Raw genomic sequence first — 15,979 nt, forward strand, 5'->3', positions numbered from 1 at the left:
GCCTGCGCTAAAGCAGCGCTGGTGCTGATGCTCGTGCTGTAAAGCTGCCAGCTCTAAGAGATCGCCAAATTCAAATTGATAATTTGAACTTTTTTAGCTGAGTAACGGGTATCTAATAGTCGAGGCACTCGACTATAGCGTTCCCTCTTGTTTTTTCTTAATGTTTATGTAGCGATCCATACCAGTCTGTATGGTCGAACCCTGCTTTTTTATTGGAGGGTTGGTCGGTGCTGCGCTAGCTGCAGTTGGTAAATACGCTGGCACAGCAGGTAGAACGATCGACTGTATCGGGCATACAGACGAAACTGATGTTGTTGTTGTTGTCATTGCATTTACAGTTGCTTATGTCGTCACTCTGCTGGTAACCGTGGCCAGGCATGTGGGCAGTTGGGGCAAAGATAGGCAAGGAAGATGGGAAACGCATTTATAGCTTACCCCGCTTTGCACCGTCGCTGACATAGACGGAGAGAGAGAACGCGCTTGCGACTTTTCATCACACTAAGCGTCTTTTCGCCGTTTATTTTTATTTTATATCGTGTTTTTTTTTCAACGATTGTCTTTTGGAGCACAAGAGATATAAATACACGTCTGCACTTGCCGACGTTCACAAAACGTATATTTCCCTTGAATGTGTTTATAGTTACGTCAGAAATCACCTTGCGGTTGAAGAAAGCCCAGCAAGCAGACGAACAGATTAAAGCAATTATAAAAATTCTTGAAAACTACAAGGGCAAAGGTGGTATTGTAAGACTATGCATAACATCCAGCAACAGTTTACATTCCACACCTTGAAGAAAAAATATTTAGGGTAATTTCCAACTGTGTCAGCTTTAGTATCCATAACAAAAAGTTGGGTAAGCAGGAAGGCTTCCTGCATTGCATCGACAAGGGAGACGTTCCTCAGCACACGTTGCACATCAATCAACTCGGACCGATGCAGGCCTCAGCAAAGCAGTATAAATTCAATCCAGCTGCTATAAATGCATTCTCAAAGTTCGTCAGGCTGTCCACAATGCCGACAACGGGACACGAAAAGGTAATCAGGAAGCTTGTTGAATGGGTAAACATATTCGGTTATCCAAAGCAAATCATCTGCGTTCACTTCCAATGCTTTCGCAGACTTTGTGAACACAAATATGATCGAGCACTTATGGGTCAGGACAAGTGTTGCAAGAGGAATGGGCCAGTCGAGAGACAGAAAGCTCAGATGACCTATAAACGAAACCACGACAAGAAGCTCAATTTAGTACAAAATAAGAGATCTTGTTGCTATCAAAAGAACACACTTTGTTTCAAGGGGAAAACTTGCAACCTCTTACTTGGGTCCTTACGAGATTATGAAAGCGGAGAGAAACAGCCGCTACGATGTACGCAAAGCTGCACACACCGAAGGTCCTGATAAGACATGTACCAGTTCAGACAATATGAAGCTGTGGAGGTATGTTGCCTAGAACGACGAGCTATTATCATCTGGGTCAGATGATGAAGATCAGGAGGGCAAATGTAAAGACGGGTTACTCTGGGCATCAACGGGTACACACTTGCGTATAACCAGATTTCACTGAGTCATAAAACGGCACAGAAAGCAGAGAGAGAGAGAGCGTGAAAAGAATGCGATCACACTAAGTTGTCGAGAGAGAGAAGTTCCAGAAGAAAGTCGTGAAATATCAATCATTGTTAAATACACCACTCAACTTATCCTTACTAACAAATACTCTACATATATATATTTATTTTCTGAGCTTTGCTTAAAATGACTCGTCATAGTTATGACTTAAATTACGTACGTTAACATACTTTCGTTTTCAATTTGCGGTAAAATATAATTTTTATAACTTTTGCAATGCACAATGGAGACTTTTTCGACAGTAAACTTTACCTGGCGAATCTAACTAACCATGACCGTCTGTCGTTTATACGAAACCTGACTCTCAGTTTTGATGCTATCAACCTATTTAAGCTTATAAGCCTATTCAGTTTTAGTTTGATAAAAATCGATCGACTTTTTATATAGCTATCCAGGAAAAATCGTAGATCTTTAGCTCTTAGCATTACAGGCCAATATGCCTATTTTCATCTAGACTCTTTCCTTTTTATACCCTTGCAGAGGGTATTATAATTTTGGTCAAAAGTGTGCAACGCAGTGAAGGAGACATCTCCGACCCTATAAAGTATATATATTCTTGATCAGGATCACCTCCTGAGTTGATATAGCCATGTCCGTCTGTCCGTCTGTCCGTCTGACCGTCTGTCTGTCCGTCTGTCCGTCTGTCTGTTTCTACGCAAACTAGTCTCTCAGTTTTAAAGCTATCGAATTGAAACTTTGCACACACCCTTCTTTCCTTTGCACGCAGTATATAAGTCGGAACGGCCAACTATATCCTATAGCTGCCATATAACTGATTGATCGGAAATGAAATAACTTTGGTGTTTGTAAAGTTAGGAAGCTGGGATTTTCTATGTGTTTTATATTTGGCTAATCAATCCGACCTACCAAATTTCATAAGGATCGGACGACTATATCCTATAGCTGCCATATAACTGATTGATCGGAAATGCAATAACTTTGGTGTTTGTAAAGTTAGGAAGTTGGGATTTTCTTTGGGTTTTATATTTGGCTAATCAATCCGACCTACCAAATTTCATAAGGATCGGCCGACTATATCCTATAGCTGCCATATAACTGATTGATCGGTAATGTCATAACTTTGGTGTTTGTAAAGTTAGGAAGTTGGGATTTTCTATGGGTTTTATATTTGGCTAATCAATCCGACCTACCAAATTTCATATGGAACGGCCGACTATATCCTATAGCTGCCATATAACTGAACAATTGGAAATGCCATAACTTTGGTGTTTTTAAAGTTAGGAAGTTGGGATTTTTTATGAGTATTAAGAATGCATCATATGAATAATTTTGGAGAATATAATTTACAGAGTATTCTGCAAGGGTATATCAACTTCGGCTCCGCCCGAAGTTAGCTTTCCTTTCTTGTTTTTTGATAAAATACAATTGACATTTGTTAATATATTTTCATTTCATGTCTATATGTTTCCCACAAAAAATTATAATAGAGCAAAAAAAATTATATAAATACTTTTTAAATAATTTTAGAATTTCAGAGCATTTCTATGCACATAAATTTATTCGCTGATCCAGAAATACCGCCTGTGTGACTAGGCTTTTAGTCCGCAAAAACACATTTACGGATGTCTCCTGTGAATCCATGAAAACTGCTGCAATGCTAATTGTAATACGAAAATAAAGAAGAATAAAACCCAGACATGGAATTTGAACTTGCGATGCTCAGATTTTTGTCTAAGCTAAAGATTCAACAAAATTCAGATATTGCAAGAACTGAAGGGATTCTAAAAAAAAATTTTTAGAGAAGTAATTAAACTTGAAGATAAATCGTCCTCGTGAAATTTGATCCCATTTGAGTCGCATTAGGCAACACTTATTTTTAAAATCGTTTTGAAACTAAAGACCAACGAAAACAAAACAAGAAGAATCGATATAGTCTAGTGCCCCGCCAATTTCATAATAAATATGTCCCCAGGTGAACCCCCATTTCGATCATTTTAGGAGGCGCAATATGCCGAACTGTACCACAAGCTGAGAGCGAGGAGCATCCCCGACCCCCGCTAACCGTTTTCTCGATGTCTTAGGTTCTCTCAAATATATGAAGTCCTTTTTCAAATTTCCAGTGACGTTATACCTAACACCTATCTGGTATTTGGCCGCCTACTTGGCGGCTGCCAAGTATATAAGTCGGAACGGCCGGGATCGGCAGACTATATCCAGCCATATAACTGATTGATCGGAAATGCCATAACTGTGGTGTTTGTAAAGTTAGGAAGTTTATACTTTCTATGGGTTTTATTTTTGGCCAATTATTTCGACCTACCAAATTTCATATGGATTTAAAGTTAGGAAGTTGGGTTGTTTTTTCATGATCTTCATAACTTCGGTTCCGTTTTGTGGTTTTAACTCTTGGTGAATTGTGTTTTCGTCGACGCACTTCAAGACTTTGCAGTATATCACTCCCTTACAAAAGTTTAATGTTTTGTGTTTAGTTACTGCTACTTCCATTTCTACAATTTTCTGTTAGTTCTAGGAGTTTCTTGTTTTTATTAGTAGGTTGCCGTCTTTTTACTTTTTGCATGTCTCAGCTTCCCCTATATTTTATATAAATGTCTCGTGGTTCGGTCATGATCGCTGGTAAAGGGCTTGATCCCGGGTTAGGTGTTATTAGTGTGTTTTTTTGTTGTTGTGTTTTTATTTATATCTATTTTGATATTGTATTTTTTGTGCCACATTTTGCTGATAAGGTTTTTGGGCTTGCGCAAAGCGAGGCTTTACAACAGTATATCACGAGTTACCTTTTCGGAGGTTGAAGTGGTACTGCAAACAAATCATTCATAGTGACCATTTAGTATCTTGTTTTACATATGAACATGTTAGCGTATTGTAATTAAAATAAATCTTTTGTAATGGCGATTTTATGTACACGAAGGTCAAGTCCTAAAGTCTTACTGGTCGAACAAACCTATTCGTAATGTAAAGTAATGTAAATTCTCGTCACAGTTGAAAATGTTCTTGAACTAGCATCAGGGACATATGTACATATCCGTTGGCTATTACAATCAAAATATACGTTTTTTTTTGTATTTGGATAATTTTGTTCCTTAGACTATTAAGCCTGACTTGTGTTTTTAAGATTTCGAAATACATTTTTATATTAAAAAATTGTGTTATTTAACGTAATATCGCCGCATTGAGAAAGTATGACCAAACTTGTAATACAATACCCATATGTACATACATAGGTATAATAAAAAAAAAAAAATCTGTTTCAGAAAAATTGAAAATTAGTTTATTGCACTACTGTAACAAAATATTAATGTTATTTTGGAATAGTAAAATAACTACATAGTTTATATTATCTGTACCTTTATGTATGTATAATACTCCACTTAAATTTATGTTCTTTTTCCCGTTACTCGTAGAGTAATGTATTGTATTCGTTGAAAAGTAGAAGAAAGCGTTTCCGGCACTATACAGTATATAAATTAATTATTTCCTTATTCAGGTTTTTACTTAAGACGCGCGGTACTGCGCGAATGAGAAGACTTAGGTTTCGGGAGGTGATGACCGTCACGATTTATTTCCAAAATTCAACTAAATACTAAGTACATAAATTCTTATAATGAAAGCTAGCCCTATGCCCTGAAAGTGCTGACCCGGCGCCCCGTGTGTGGTGTTGGGTAGCCGTCGGTTGCGTCGCAGTGCATTGCCCGCTGATAGCGCTGACCGAAGCTTGGGCTTCTGCTACCGTCGTTGTGCAATATCCGCAGGTGTCGCTGGCTTTGCATTATTCTCATGCCGGCTACGCGTGATCAGTTTGGCAACTTCTCTGTTGCCGGGTGACCGTGTTAACTTATATATTCAAGATTAGGATCCATATCTATCCATAATCAATCCCTATTTAAGATACTTAAGAGATCGAGAAAACTGCTAGCGGAGGCTTTTAGCTTATGGTGTTGGCACAGTTTGGCCACCAAAATTTACAGGTTTATCCCTAAAGATTATAAAATGAAATACCGATTTTTAAGGGGATACGGCCACAGCCCAAACCTTAAGAGCAAGAGCAGCCAAATTTTTTCACAGTATTCCATTGGGGGCGTGGGCGCCCACTTAGATCCTATATGTCCCCCCAGTGGCCCCAAACAGCTCCAACATCCATTATTCTGAGCAAAAAAAAGTTTATGTATTTAAGCTTAACTTCTAAAGTGGTTGGAATTTCGATATTTGGTTTTTTCCAAATTTTAGGTTTTGAAAAGGCCTAATTAGAAATCTAAAAGAAATTTCGATATCCCCCATAATTTGGGGGCTACATTTAAAATTAATTTTTCGATTTAAAAAATCCGATCAAGATGATTTTTCGCCCAATAGTTATTCTATGGCCCAAATGCTTAAGTTTAATTTTTCAAGTTTTTAACATTTTTTTAAGTATTTTTAACGAATTTATTTAGATTTTCTAAGTTATTGCGTTGCATTTTGCGTGAGCCTGTCGAGAGAGCGAAACCCAGAGAGCGGATGCCAAGAGAGCGACGGTCGAGAGAGCAACAGCCAAGAAAACTGATGATGGGGAGGGGAAGGGGAGGGGAAAGAGGCAATTTAAGTTAAATTTGTTTAGGATTTTAAAAACTTAAACTGCTGCTCCGATCAATATGATTTTCGATCAATAGTCAGTCCTGTGGATCAAATGCTTAGGTTTTATTTTTTCATTTTTTAGCAGAAGTAAGAGCCTTATTTAATTTCCACCATGGAAGAAAATAGAAAATTACTACAAATTCTGTAAGCAAAGCCAAAATGTTTCCAAGTTAAATATTAATCTTAAGATTCGAACTTTTGACCAAATACGTATATACATATGTATATTTGGATATGTTTTGATTTGCTTATATGTACAATACATGTACATACACACAATGTGTGTGTATGTTTCTATTCGAAAGTAGATAATGTGCTTAAATACAAATAAAATGATTTATTATACCCGTTTATCGATCAAATGTGGAATCTGAAAATAATACGTTACTTTGCTGTTTTTGTATTGGGTGCCAATCTTTTACTGTGTGTACAAAGGTTTTCGTTTCATTCAAAACAAGAAATTTGAAAACAACAAATTCCAATTTACAAACAAGTATACATATTTGTGCGCAAATAAAAATTGCATTGATAACATTGTAACTGATAAAAAGTATACTAGCTCACGACTTTTACTTGGATCACTTTCATTTATTATATAGCTCTGCCAGTATCCTTCTGATTCTCTCTCTTGAAGGATCTTCTACAAAGGTTGTTTTCACAAAGGTTTTCAAAAAACGCCCAAATAAGAAATAAGAAAGTCCTGACAACCCAATTTCCTAACTCTAAACTAATATTAAGCGAACGAGCAAAAAGTCGTATACAATACAATTTTACAAAGCGTTGGGGCTGAGATGGGTGAAATATTTTTTTTGGATGCACCTGTAGGGACAGGTAAAACCTTCTTGACAAACTTATTGTTGGCAAAAGTTCGAAGTTCAAAAAAAATGGCCCTAGCTGTAGCATCTTCCGGTATAGCTGCTACCCTGCTCAATGGAGGTCGAACTGCTCATTCTACATTTAAACTTCCTTTGGATTTAGTTAATTTAAAAACACCTCATTGCTCTATTTCAAAGCAAAGTAATATGGCTGCGGTGTTTAAAGATTGTTAGTTAATTGTTTGGGATGAGTGCACAATGTCACATAAAGGTGGGCTTGAAGCCATAAATAGAACCCTGCAAGATATTAATGAGAATACTATGTTGATGGGTGGTATTACAGTCCTGCTAGCTGGAGACTATCGCCAAACCCTTCCTGTTGTGCCAAGAGGTACAAGAGCTGACGAAATAAAGGCCTGTTTAAAATCTTCATTTTTATGGCCACAGATAAAAAAACTAGCGGTCACGTAAAATATGCGAGTGCACTTAAATGGAGACAGTTCTGCAGGAATTTTTGCCGAAACTCTTTTAAAAATTGGGAATGGCGTCCATCCAACCGTTGATGGAAAAATAGTTATAACATCACGCTTAGGAAATGTAGTCAAAAACGTTCAAGACCTTACATCCAAAATATTTCCTGACATTTCCAACATATCATGTAAAAGCTTAGATTGGCTATCTGAGCGAGCCATTTTGACAACGAAAAATGAAAGAGCAACCACTATTAATAATTTATTGCTAAACTCATTTGATGGTTTAGAAGTCTCCTATAAATCGGTCGACTCTGTTCCTGATGCTGATAATGCTGTTCATTACCCTGTTGAATTTTTAAATTCCTTGAATCCAGGAATTCCTCAGCATAATCTGTCTCTTAGGATTGGAGCACCCGTAATGTTATTGCGAAATTTAAGTCCCCCAAAGTTATGCAATGGGACACGATTGCAGATAAAAGGTCTTCATAAGAATGTAATCGAAGCAACAGTATTTACGGGGTGCACGAAGGGGGAAACAGTGTTTATACCCAGGATCCCATTAATACCATCCAGTCTGCCGTTTCAGTTTAAAAGGCTACAATTCCCTCTAAAAGTTTGCTTTGCAATAACTATAAATAAATCGCAGGGGCAGAGTTTGAAGCTGGCTGGACTAGATCTTAGAGAAGATTGCTTCTCTCACGGACAATTTTATGTCGCATGCTCTAGAGTTAGCTCTGCCAGTAGCCTTATTATTCTCGCTCCTGAAGGATCTTCTAAAAATTTTGTTTACACAGAGGTTTTAAAGTAATCATATTAATTAACATTATTAAACCTAGAAAGTTTCAGTGGAATAGATCTAATTGGAGATACCACATTAAAAAAAACGAGCCAATTTCTCTACCTCAGGGGTGGTGTGGAATTGGGAAAGTCTTGACAACCGTACTCAAAACTAATTTTAAGCGAACGAAGTCGCGCCGGGTACAGCTAGTTGTACATATGTATGTACATATACGAATTTAGTTAAGTGATGCAAAATTTTCGTCAAATTAGTTGAATTTGGTTCTCCACTTTTATTACCATAATAAAACCAAAGTGATTTTATAAGTAAGACAAATAAAGCTTATGAATTTATAATACAAATGTAACACGGGCCTTCGGGTTTTTAAGTCTCTAAGTGTATGTTTGTTAAAGCCTTGTATGGATTATTTTTAAAAACACAATTTAATTAGTAATTTAGTTTTATGCACAGTACACACCAATTTACATTTAGAACAGTCACTAATTTAATGTTTTTTTTACATATAGGATGAATTTCACCCTTTTATTGAGGCACTCTTACCGTACGTCAAATCATTTTCCTACTCTTGGTTTAATTTGCAAGCCGCCAAACGAAAATATTATAAGAAACATGAAAAACGAATGTCATTGGAGGAGGAAAGACATTGTAAAGATGAACTGCAGGTATAAATTTAAACCAATTTTATAAACATTCACATTTATAACATTTTTCTTATAGAATGAAAAAACAGAGGTGAAGCAAAAGTGGGCCTCTCGTCTTCTTGGGAAACTCAGAAAAGATATTACACAAGAAAGTCGAGAGGATTTTGTGCAATCCATAATAGGAAAGCGAAAAACCATTTGTGTTCTTTCAAACCCCGATCAAAAAGGAAAAATGCGACGCATAGACTGCTTACGGCAAGCAGACAAAGTGTGGCGACTTGACTTGGTCATGGTCATACTCTTCAAAGCGATACCTTTAGAAAGCACTGATGGTGAGCGGCTAGAAAAAAATCCAGAATGCCTGCATCCTGGATTGTGTGTAAATCCGTACCATATAAATGTTTCTGTTCGAGAATTGGACTTATACTTGGCCAACTTTATAAATACTCATAATTCAGCTACCAATACGAATCCGACATTTTCAACACCTCCAGGTGTGAATTCAAGATCACCACACTTGAGCTTATATACTAGAAATACTGATCTATCAGACAGAAAAGATGAGGTCGTTGACATGAAAAATGAGGGTGTTAGACAAAATCCATATAATGGTGTAGTTTGTAATGATATTATTTTAGCAACCGGAGTATTTTCATCACAAGAACTGTGGACATTATCCAAAGGTACAGTTAGTTTTTGCATGCAATTTTTCCAATAGACTATGTAAATACTCATATACTTTTAGTTGACAATAAAAAACATAAAATTAATCAAGCACCTATATTGCGATTATAATACATGGATTTGTATTAGAAACGTATTATGTACTGAGTTCCAATACCCAAATAGATAGTCTAGGTATTTGTAACACAGTGAAGACAAAGAAGATGATCTCGGCTTTTCAGTCTTTCTTATATTTCAATACTTTATAAAATTGTTTTTAAAAAAACAGGAAAAAACAAAAATTGTTGCTTTGTCGTGTTTTTATACCCTTGCAGAAGGTATTATTATTTCAGTAAATAGTTTGCATCGCAGTGAAGGAGACATTTCCGACCCTATAAAGTATATATATTCTTGATCAGCATCACCAGGAGAGTCGATCTAGCCATGTCCGTCTGTCCGCCAGTCTGTCTGTCCGTCCGTATGTCCGTCCGTCTGTCCGTTTCTACGCAAACTAGTCCCTCAGTTTTAAAGCTATCTGCTTTCTATTGCAGGTAGTACATATATAAGTCGGAACAAGCCAGATCGGGCGACTATATTATATAGCTCAAATAGAAACAACCGGAAATAAAAACTCAAAAAAATTAGAACTCTGTTGTTTTTAATTGGTTTTTTTTTGTTCTTTGGAATTTGGTAATATTCAAATAATATGGAATTACGGTTTTAATTAGAAACGTTGGCAAAGTGCAGCGTAAAGTTGACACTTCTTCATTGTTCTTAGTAATATAGGCATAGAAATCGAAACGTAGTCGACTTGTAATAACTGCAAGAGTATATAAACTTCGGGTAGCCGAAGTTTGCTTCCTTTCTTGTTTTTTTTTACAAAGTTTTACTTCCTCCCATCAAAAGTTTTTTTAACTTGAGCACAAACTAGAAAATGATCTGATTTCCTTAAACTTTAAATATCTAGTTAAACATTTTGAGTAAGTCCTTTTTTTTTTACTAAATATTTGTTCTTGTTTGGATAAAGTGTCCTGGAGATTTTCCAATGGGTATGTTTCCCTATGCGACCACTAACTGAGCGGCTTACTATCAAAGGAACTCCAATTCTTGAAGTTTTTAAAATTGTTTTGGCCGCCCCTTTGCTTAGATTGCTTAATTTAGCTAATACTTAAATATTTTCTTATATTTTCGGTTTTTCAAAACCAAATTTCGATCAGCTACAGGAATTCGAGGAGCCATTTTCGCGGTTAAGGCATTGATTAAATACAATAAAAACAAGAGAGAACGCTATAGTCGGGTGCCCCTACTATCAGATACCCGTTACTCAGGTAAAGGGAGTGCGAGGGAGATGGAGATAGAAACTTTGATCACGCATAACTTTTTAACGAATGGTCCGATTTGAAAAATTTCTTCTACATTTCGATAGGTATTGATAAACACAGTAAAACTGCATTTTTACTTTTCCGAAATATTTAAATTTTTAAAATCGTATATAAGCGATTGTGGGCGTTAAAGGGGGCGTGGCACCTTTACAAACTTGCGCTGCGTAGGAACTCCTAGAATCTGCATGCAAAATGCCAATCTTCTAGCTTTTATAGTTTCCGAGATCTCAGCGTTCATACGGACGGACAGACAGACGGACAGACGGACATGGCTATATCGACTCGGCTAGTGACCTTGATCAAGAATATATATATTTTATAGGGTCGGAAACGCTTCCTTCTAGCTGTTACATGCACGAATACAATATACCCTTTTACTCTACGAGTAACGGGTATAACAATGCCAGAACCAGGTCTTAGGTGAAATAATACAAAAAACAACAACCAACGAAATGCATACTCTTTTGTGTCAGTGTCTATTTGGAGTTTTTGTTGAGATTTAATTATGATAAAAAATACATTTTTTGTGCTTAATACTTCAATTTAAAGCAAGCATCATTACTTTTTTCTATACGCTTGGACTGGTTAAAATTTCAAAAATAGGGGTCGTATGTAGACTTTAGTCCGCCGCTGTATATACTTTACTTCGAATAATTGCTAATTATACCCTTGCAGAGGGTATTATAATTTTGGTCAAAAGTGTGCAACGCAGTGAAGGAGACATCTCCGACCCTATAAAGTATATATATTCTTGATCAGGATCACCTCCTGAGTTGATATAGCCATGTCCGTCTGTCCGTCTGTCCGTCTGTCTGTTTCTACGCAAACTAGTCTCTCAGTTTTAAAGCTATCGGATTGAAACTTTGCACACACCCTTCTTTCCTTTGCACGCAGTATATAAGTCGGAACGGCCGGGATCGGCCGACTATATCCTATAGCTGCCATATAACTGATTGATCGGAAATGCCATAACTTTGGTGTTTGTAAAGTTAGAAAGTTGGGATTTTCTATGGGTTTTATATTTGGCCAATCAATCCGACCTACCAAATTTCATAAGGATCGGCCGACTATATCCTATAGCTGCCATATAACTGATTGATCGGAAATGCCATAACTTTGGTGTTTGTAAAGTTAGGAAGTTGGGATTTTCTATGGGTTTTATTTTGGCCCAATCAATTCGACATATTAAATTTCATAAGGATCGGCCGACTATATCCTATAGCTGCCATATAACTGATTGATCGGAAATGAAATAACTTTGGTGTTTTTAAAGTTAGGAAGGTGGGATTTTTTATGAGTATTAAAAATGCATCATATGAATAATTTTGGAGAATATAATTTGCAGAATATTCTGCAAGGGTATTTCAACTTCGGCTCCGCCCGAAGTTAGCTTTCCTTTCTTGTTTTTGACTGGAATTACTATCCTCTGTAAGGGTATAAAAATAAGTTTTGTAAAAAATATTTTATTTGCTTTGCTTTGCTGCAAAAATTCGGCTTCTGCTTTAGCTTCAATTTTTGAATTCATTGTTACACTAACAGCATATTAAATTCGCAAAATCAATGCAAATCATTGGTGTGGAGTTGGTGTCAGCAATTTAAAAGAAAAGTGTACATTCATAAAGAAGGTTTGATCGTGGCAACTACTGTACTGCCGAAAAGCGAGATTCGATTAAAAAATTATTTCTGCTGGATAGACTTATGTCGAAGTGGAAATTCTTATTGGCTGCTCTTCTACAATGGTTAGAAATGCTATTAAATAGGAGCCAGCAAATGAAACGCGTAGTCGACCCAAGTTATTGGACAAAAGGTCAGTGGATCGCTTAACCTTTCGCGTCTGCTGCATCCCTAAAAAAAACTTATAACTTAAATGCAAGTTTGGAAACAATAAGAGGATGACTCTGAGATAATAACCTCATTTCAAGAAGTTCACAAACGTTTAAAGTTAGCAAGACATCACTTGAATTGGTCAATGTATATGGGATCAAAACCAGCATGGTCGATATTTTATCTATACGTCAATATTTTTATTGATTATTTTCCATATGCCGCCGAGGAAAAGCCACTTGTTTGGACGTTCCAACAGGACAATGAAACTAGCCCAAGAGTGGTTCTCGGCCAATCAAGTTAATGTCAAGAAGTGGCCTGCACAGTCACCCGATCTTAATCCAATTAAGATATTACCAAGCAATAAGATTCAACTTTAAGAAGCTGTAAGGGTCTTGGGTCTCAATTCCTGTGATGAGATGCCAAAATTTAGTTGATTCTACGCATAAGCGCTGTGCATCCGTTATTGGAAACAAGGGATATGCAACTAAATACTAAAATAATCTATTATATACATTTAATTATTCAATCCTTCAACTTTTTTTTGCCTGTGATGAATTTTTCAAAAGATTCACTACTATTATTTTGCGCGAACAAATTTTTGTAATATTCCTCATTATACCCTTGCAGAGGGTATTATAATTTTGGTCAAAAGTGTGCAACGCAGTGAAGGAGACATCTCCGACCCTCCGTCTGTCTGTCCGTCTGTCTGTCCGTCTGTCTGTTTCTACGCGAACTAGTCTCTCAGTTTTAAAGATATCGAATTGAAACTTTGCACACACCCTTCTTTCCTTTGCACGCAGTATATAAGTCGGAACGGCCGGGATCGGCCGACTATATCCTATAGCTGCCATATAACTGATTGATCGGAAATGCCATAACTTTGTTGTTTGTAAAGTTAGAAAGTTGGGATTTTCTATGAGTTTTATATTTGGCCAATCAATAAGACCTACCAAATTTCATAAGGATCGGCCGACTATATTCTATAGCTGCCATATAACTGAACGATTGGAAATGCCATAACTTTGGTGTTTTTAAAGTTAGGAAGTTGGGATTTTTATGAGTGTTAAGAATGCATCATATAAATAATTTTGGAGAATATAATTTACAGAATATTCTGCAAGGGTATTTCAACTTCGGCTCCGCCCGAAGTTAGCTTTCCTTTCTTGTTTTTATTTTTATCTTAAGTTACAATAAAATAAACGTTTCAAAAGTTTTTTTTGTGCGGTTTCTAGAACACCCCTGCGGGCAATACTATTAACTTTACTTTTAGACTCCGTTTACACTAGGATTGAGTTTTGAGCTTATCGAGTTTCAGGCAAACACGCATATTTTTACCCTTTTAGAGGGTATTCTAATTTATTTAAAAGTTTGCAACACAGTGAAAGAGGCGTCTCCAACCCTATAAATATTTATATTCTTGATCAGCATTAATAGAATAGTTGGCCATCTCACCCGTGTGTCCGTTTCTACACAAAATAGTCTTTTAGTTTCAAAGCTATTTGGATTAAACTTTGCAAAAAGTCCTTTTTCTATTGCAGGAAGTACAATATAAACGTATATAAAATTTTCGACTTGCCTAAGTTTGCTTAATTTCTTGCTTTGCGTAGGTTTAGCACAGGCCGCCATAGATGGGAGGAGAGATAGTGTTTATTTGGTTTCTATCAATTTATTTGAGTTTTGCCTCAACTACAAGTAATAACAAACTGGAAAGAGAATACGAAAGCGAATGGATTTAAATTAATAATTATCTATAAATGAGATTATAACCACCTGAAAATGTACAAGCTCTTTCTGTCAGGCTCTGTAAGCACAAATGGTGTTTATCAAGCGTACGAAATAATATAATTATTCATTGTCGCATGTCCTCCTGCCTTTAATATCAATTTATTTCATGTTGAAACAATGAAATTTGTATACCCTTACAGGCTTATGGCCAGCGGAAGCCCCTCCTATCCCAATTAAGCACTCGAAACACCGCTGATAACTAACCCGTCCAGTCCTTGTACCAGAAAAGGATCTGCATTCGCTTACGGTTTTTAAATAATCATATATATTTGTAGTAACTATTAGAACTGATCCAGCCAAATGGCATTGAGCCCCTGCCCTGGAAATGCAGAAATCAAAACGCAATCCAACTGCGTCAGCTTCGACTTGCTTTGTTTGTAAACAAATAAGGCAAAGGAAAATCCACACTTCACTTCATTTTGCTTATTAAATGGTGTCAGTTTTATAATACCATCAGCCAATTCGCATTCCCCCACCTTTCTTTAATGCTGTATATCTGTGTATATCATTTTTTCCGCGGTTTAATGGAATGTTTCAGACTTTGAGTCAGGAATGAGTCTCCCAATAGCGGGCCGCACAACAAACTAATTGACAGATGGGTGTAACCTTTTTAGTCTTTTTCTGTTCTGGATAGTATTATATCAGGGTAAGCATGTTTTTATGTGAGAGAAGTCTAACTCTTAGTGATATATTTGCAGGTAGAATTAATTTTGAAATCTCGATTAGCGAAGGCCGTTTATCATATGTCTTAAAATGTTGGCTTGACATGACTTAATTAGTTTTATGTCCTAAATGCCCCAAAAGTGGAAAGGGTAGGCGTCAAGTTAGCATTAAGAAGCCTCGATTTCGCCGTGAGCGATAGTCTACTGCCCGGACGAAGAATCCATCTCATTTTCCGAGCTTTTTGCCGAGTGGAAACACAGGCAGCCCCAATATGTATATATGTGGCAGAGTGCTTGATGGGAACCCCGACCAGTGTAAGGCGATATGAGTTCAGCCTGTTCAGCGAAAAGTTGGCATGCAGAGACTTCGCAGGATTAACAGCACTTCGCAGTGCACTCGTCGCCAGAAACGAATACGTCTCTGTTAAAGTATTTCTGCTTCTGGGCGAAGGAAGGTCTGACTTATATATCGTGTAAAGAACAGGGCCCAGCACCGTTCGTTGAGAGACTACAGCAAGTATTGGTCGCGTTGTAGACTTTGAGCCACGAACGGTCCGGAATTGCATCCTGTAGTAGATCAATACTCAAAAGCCGTTTCAGAATAAATCGCTTAAAAATCTTAGACAAGGTCGGCAATAGACTTATCGGTCGGAAAAAGTCAGTACAGCGGATAAAATAATAGAGCTATCATGGCATTGAAGATGCTTGTTAAGAA

At 36.9% G+C, this 15,979-nt stretch overlaps 1 protein-coding gene across 6 annotated transcripts in view; it reads left to right on the forward strand.

The window, feature by feature from the left end:
* Nucleotides 1-15,979, forward strand: part of LOC108044208 (nuclear factor 1 C-type) — a 64,001-nt gene that overhangs the window by 24,075 nt on the left and 23,947 nt on the right. For 5 of the 6 annotated variants that reach the window (XM_017123121.2, XM_017123119.2, XM_017123117.2 and 2 more), the window contains 2 exons: nt 8,811-8,966; nt 9,022-9,628. In XM_017123121.2, the coding sequence (XP_016978610.1) occupies nt 8,811-8,966; nt 9,022-9,628 (763 nt within the window). The remainder of the gene's footprint in view (nt 1-8,810; nt 8,967-9,021; nt 9,629-15,979) is intronic. The other variant, XM_017123122.2, reaches the window with a different exon arrangement.

The sequence above is a fragment of the Drosophila rhopaloa genome, unplaced genomic scaffold (genome assembly GCF_018152115.1).
Source record: "Drosophila rhopaloa isolate 14029-0021.01 unplaced genomic scaffold, ASM1815211v1 contig_203, whole genome shotgun sequence".
Classification (NCBI taxonomy): domain Eukaryota; kingdom Metazoa; phylum Arthropoda; class Insecta; order Diptera; family Drosophilidae; genus Drosophila; species Drosophila rhopaloa.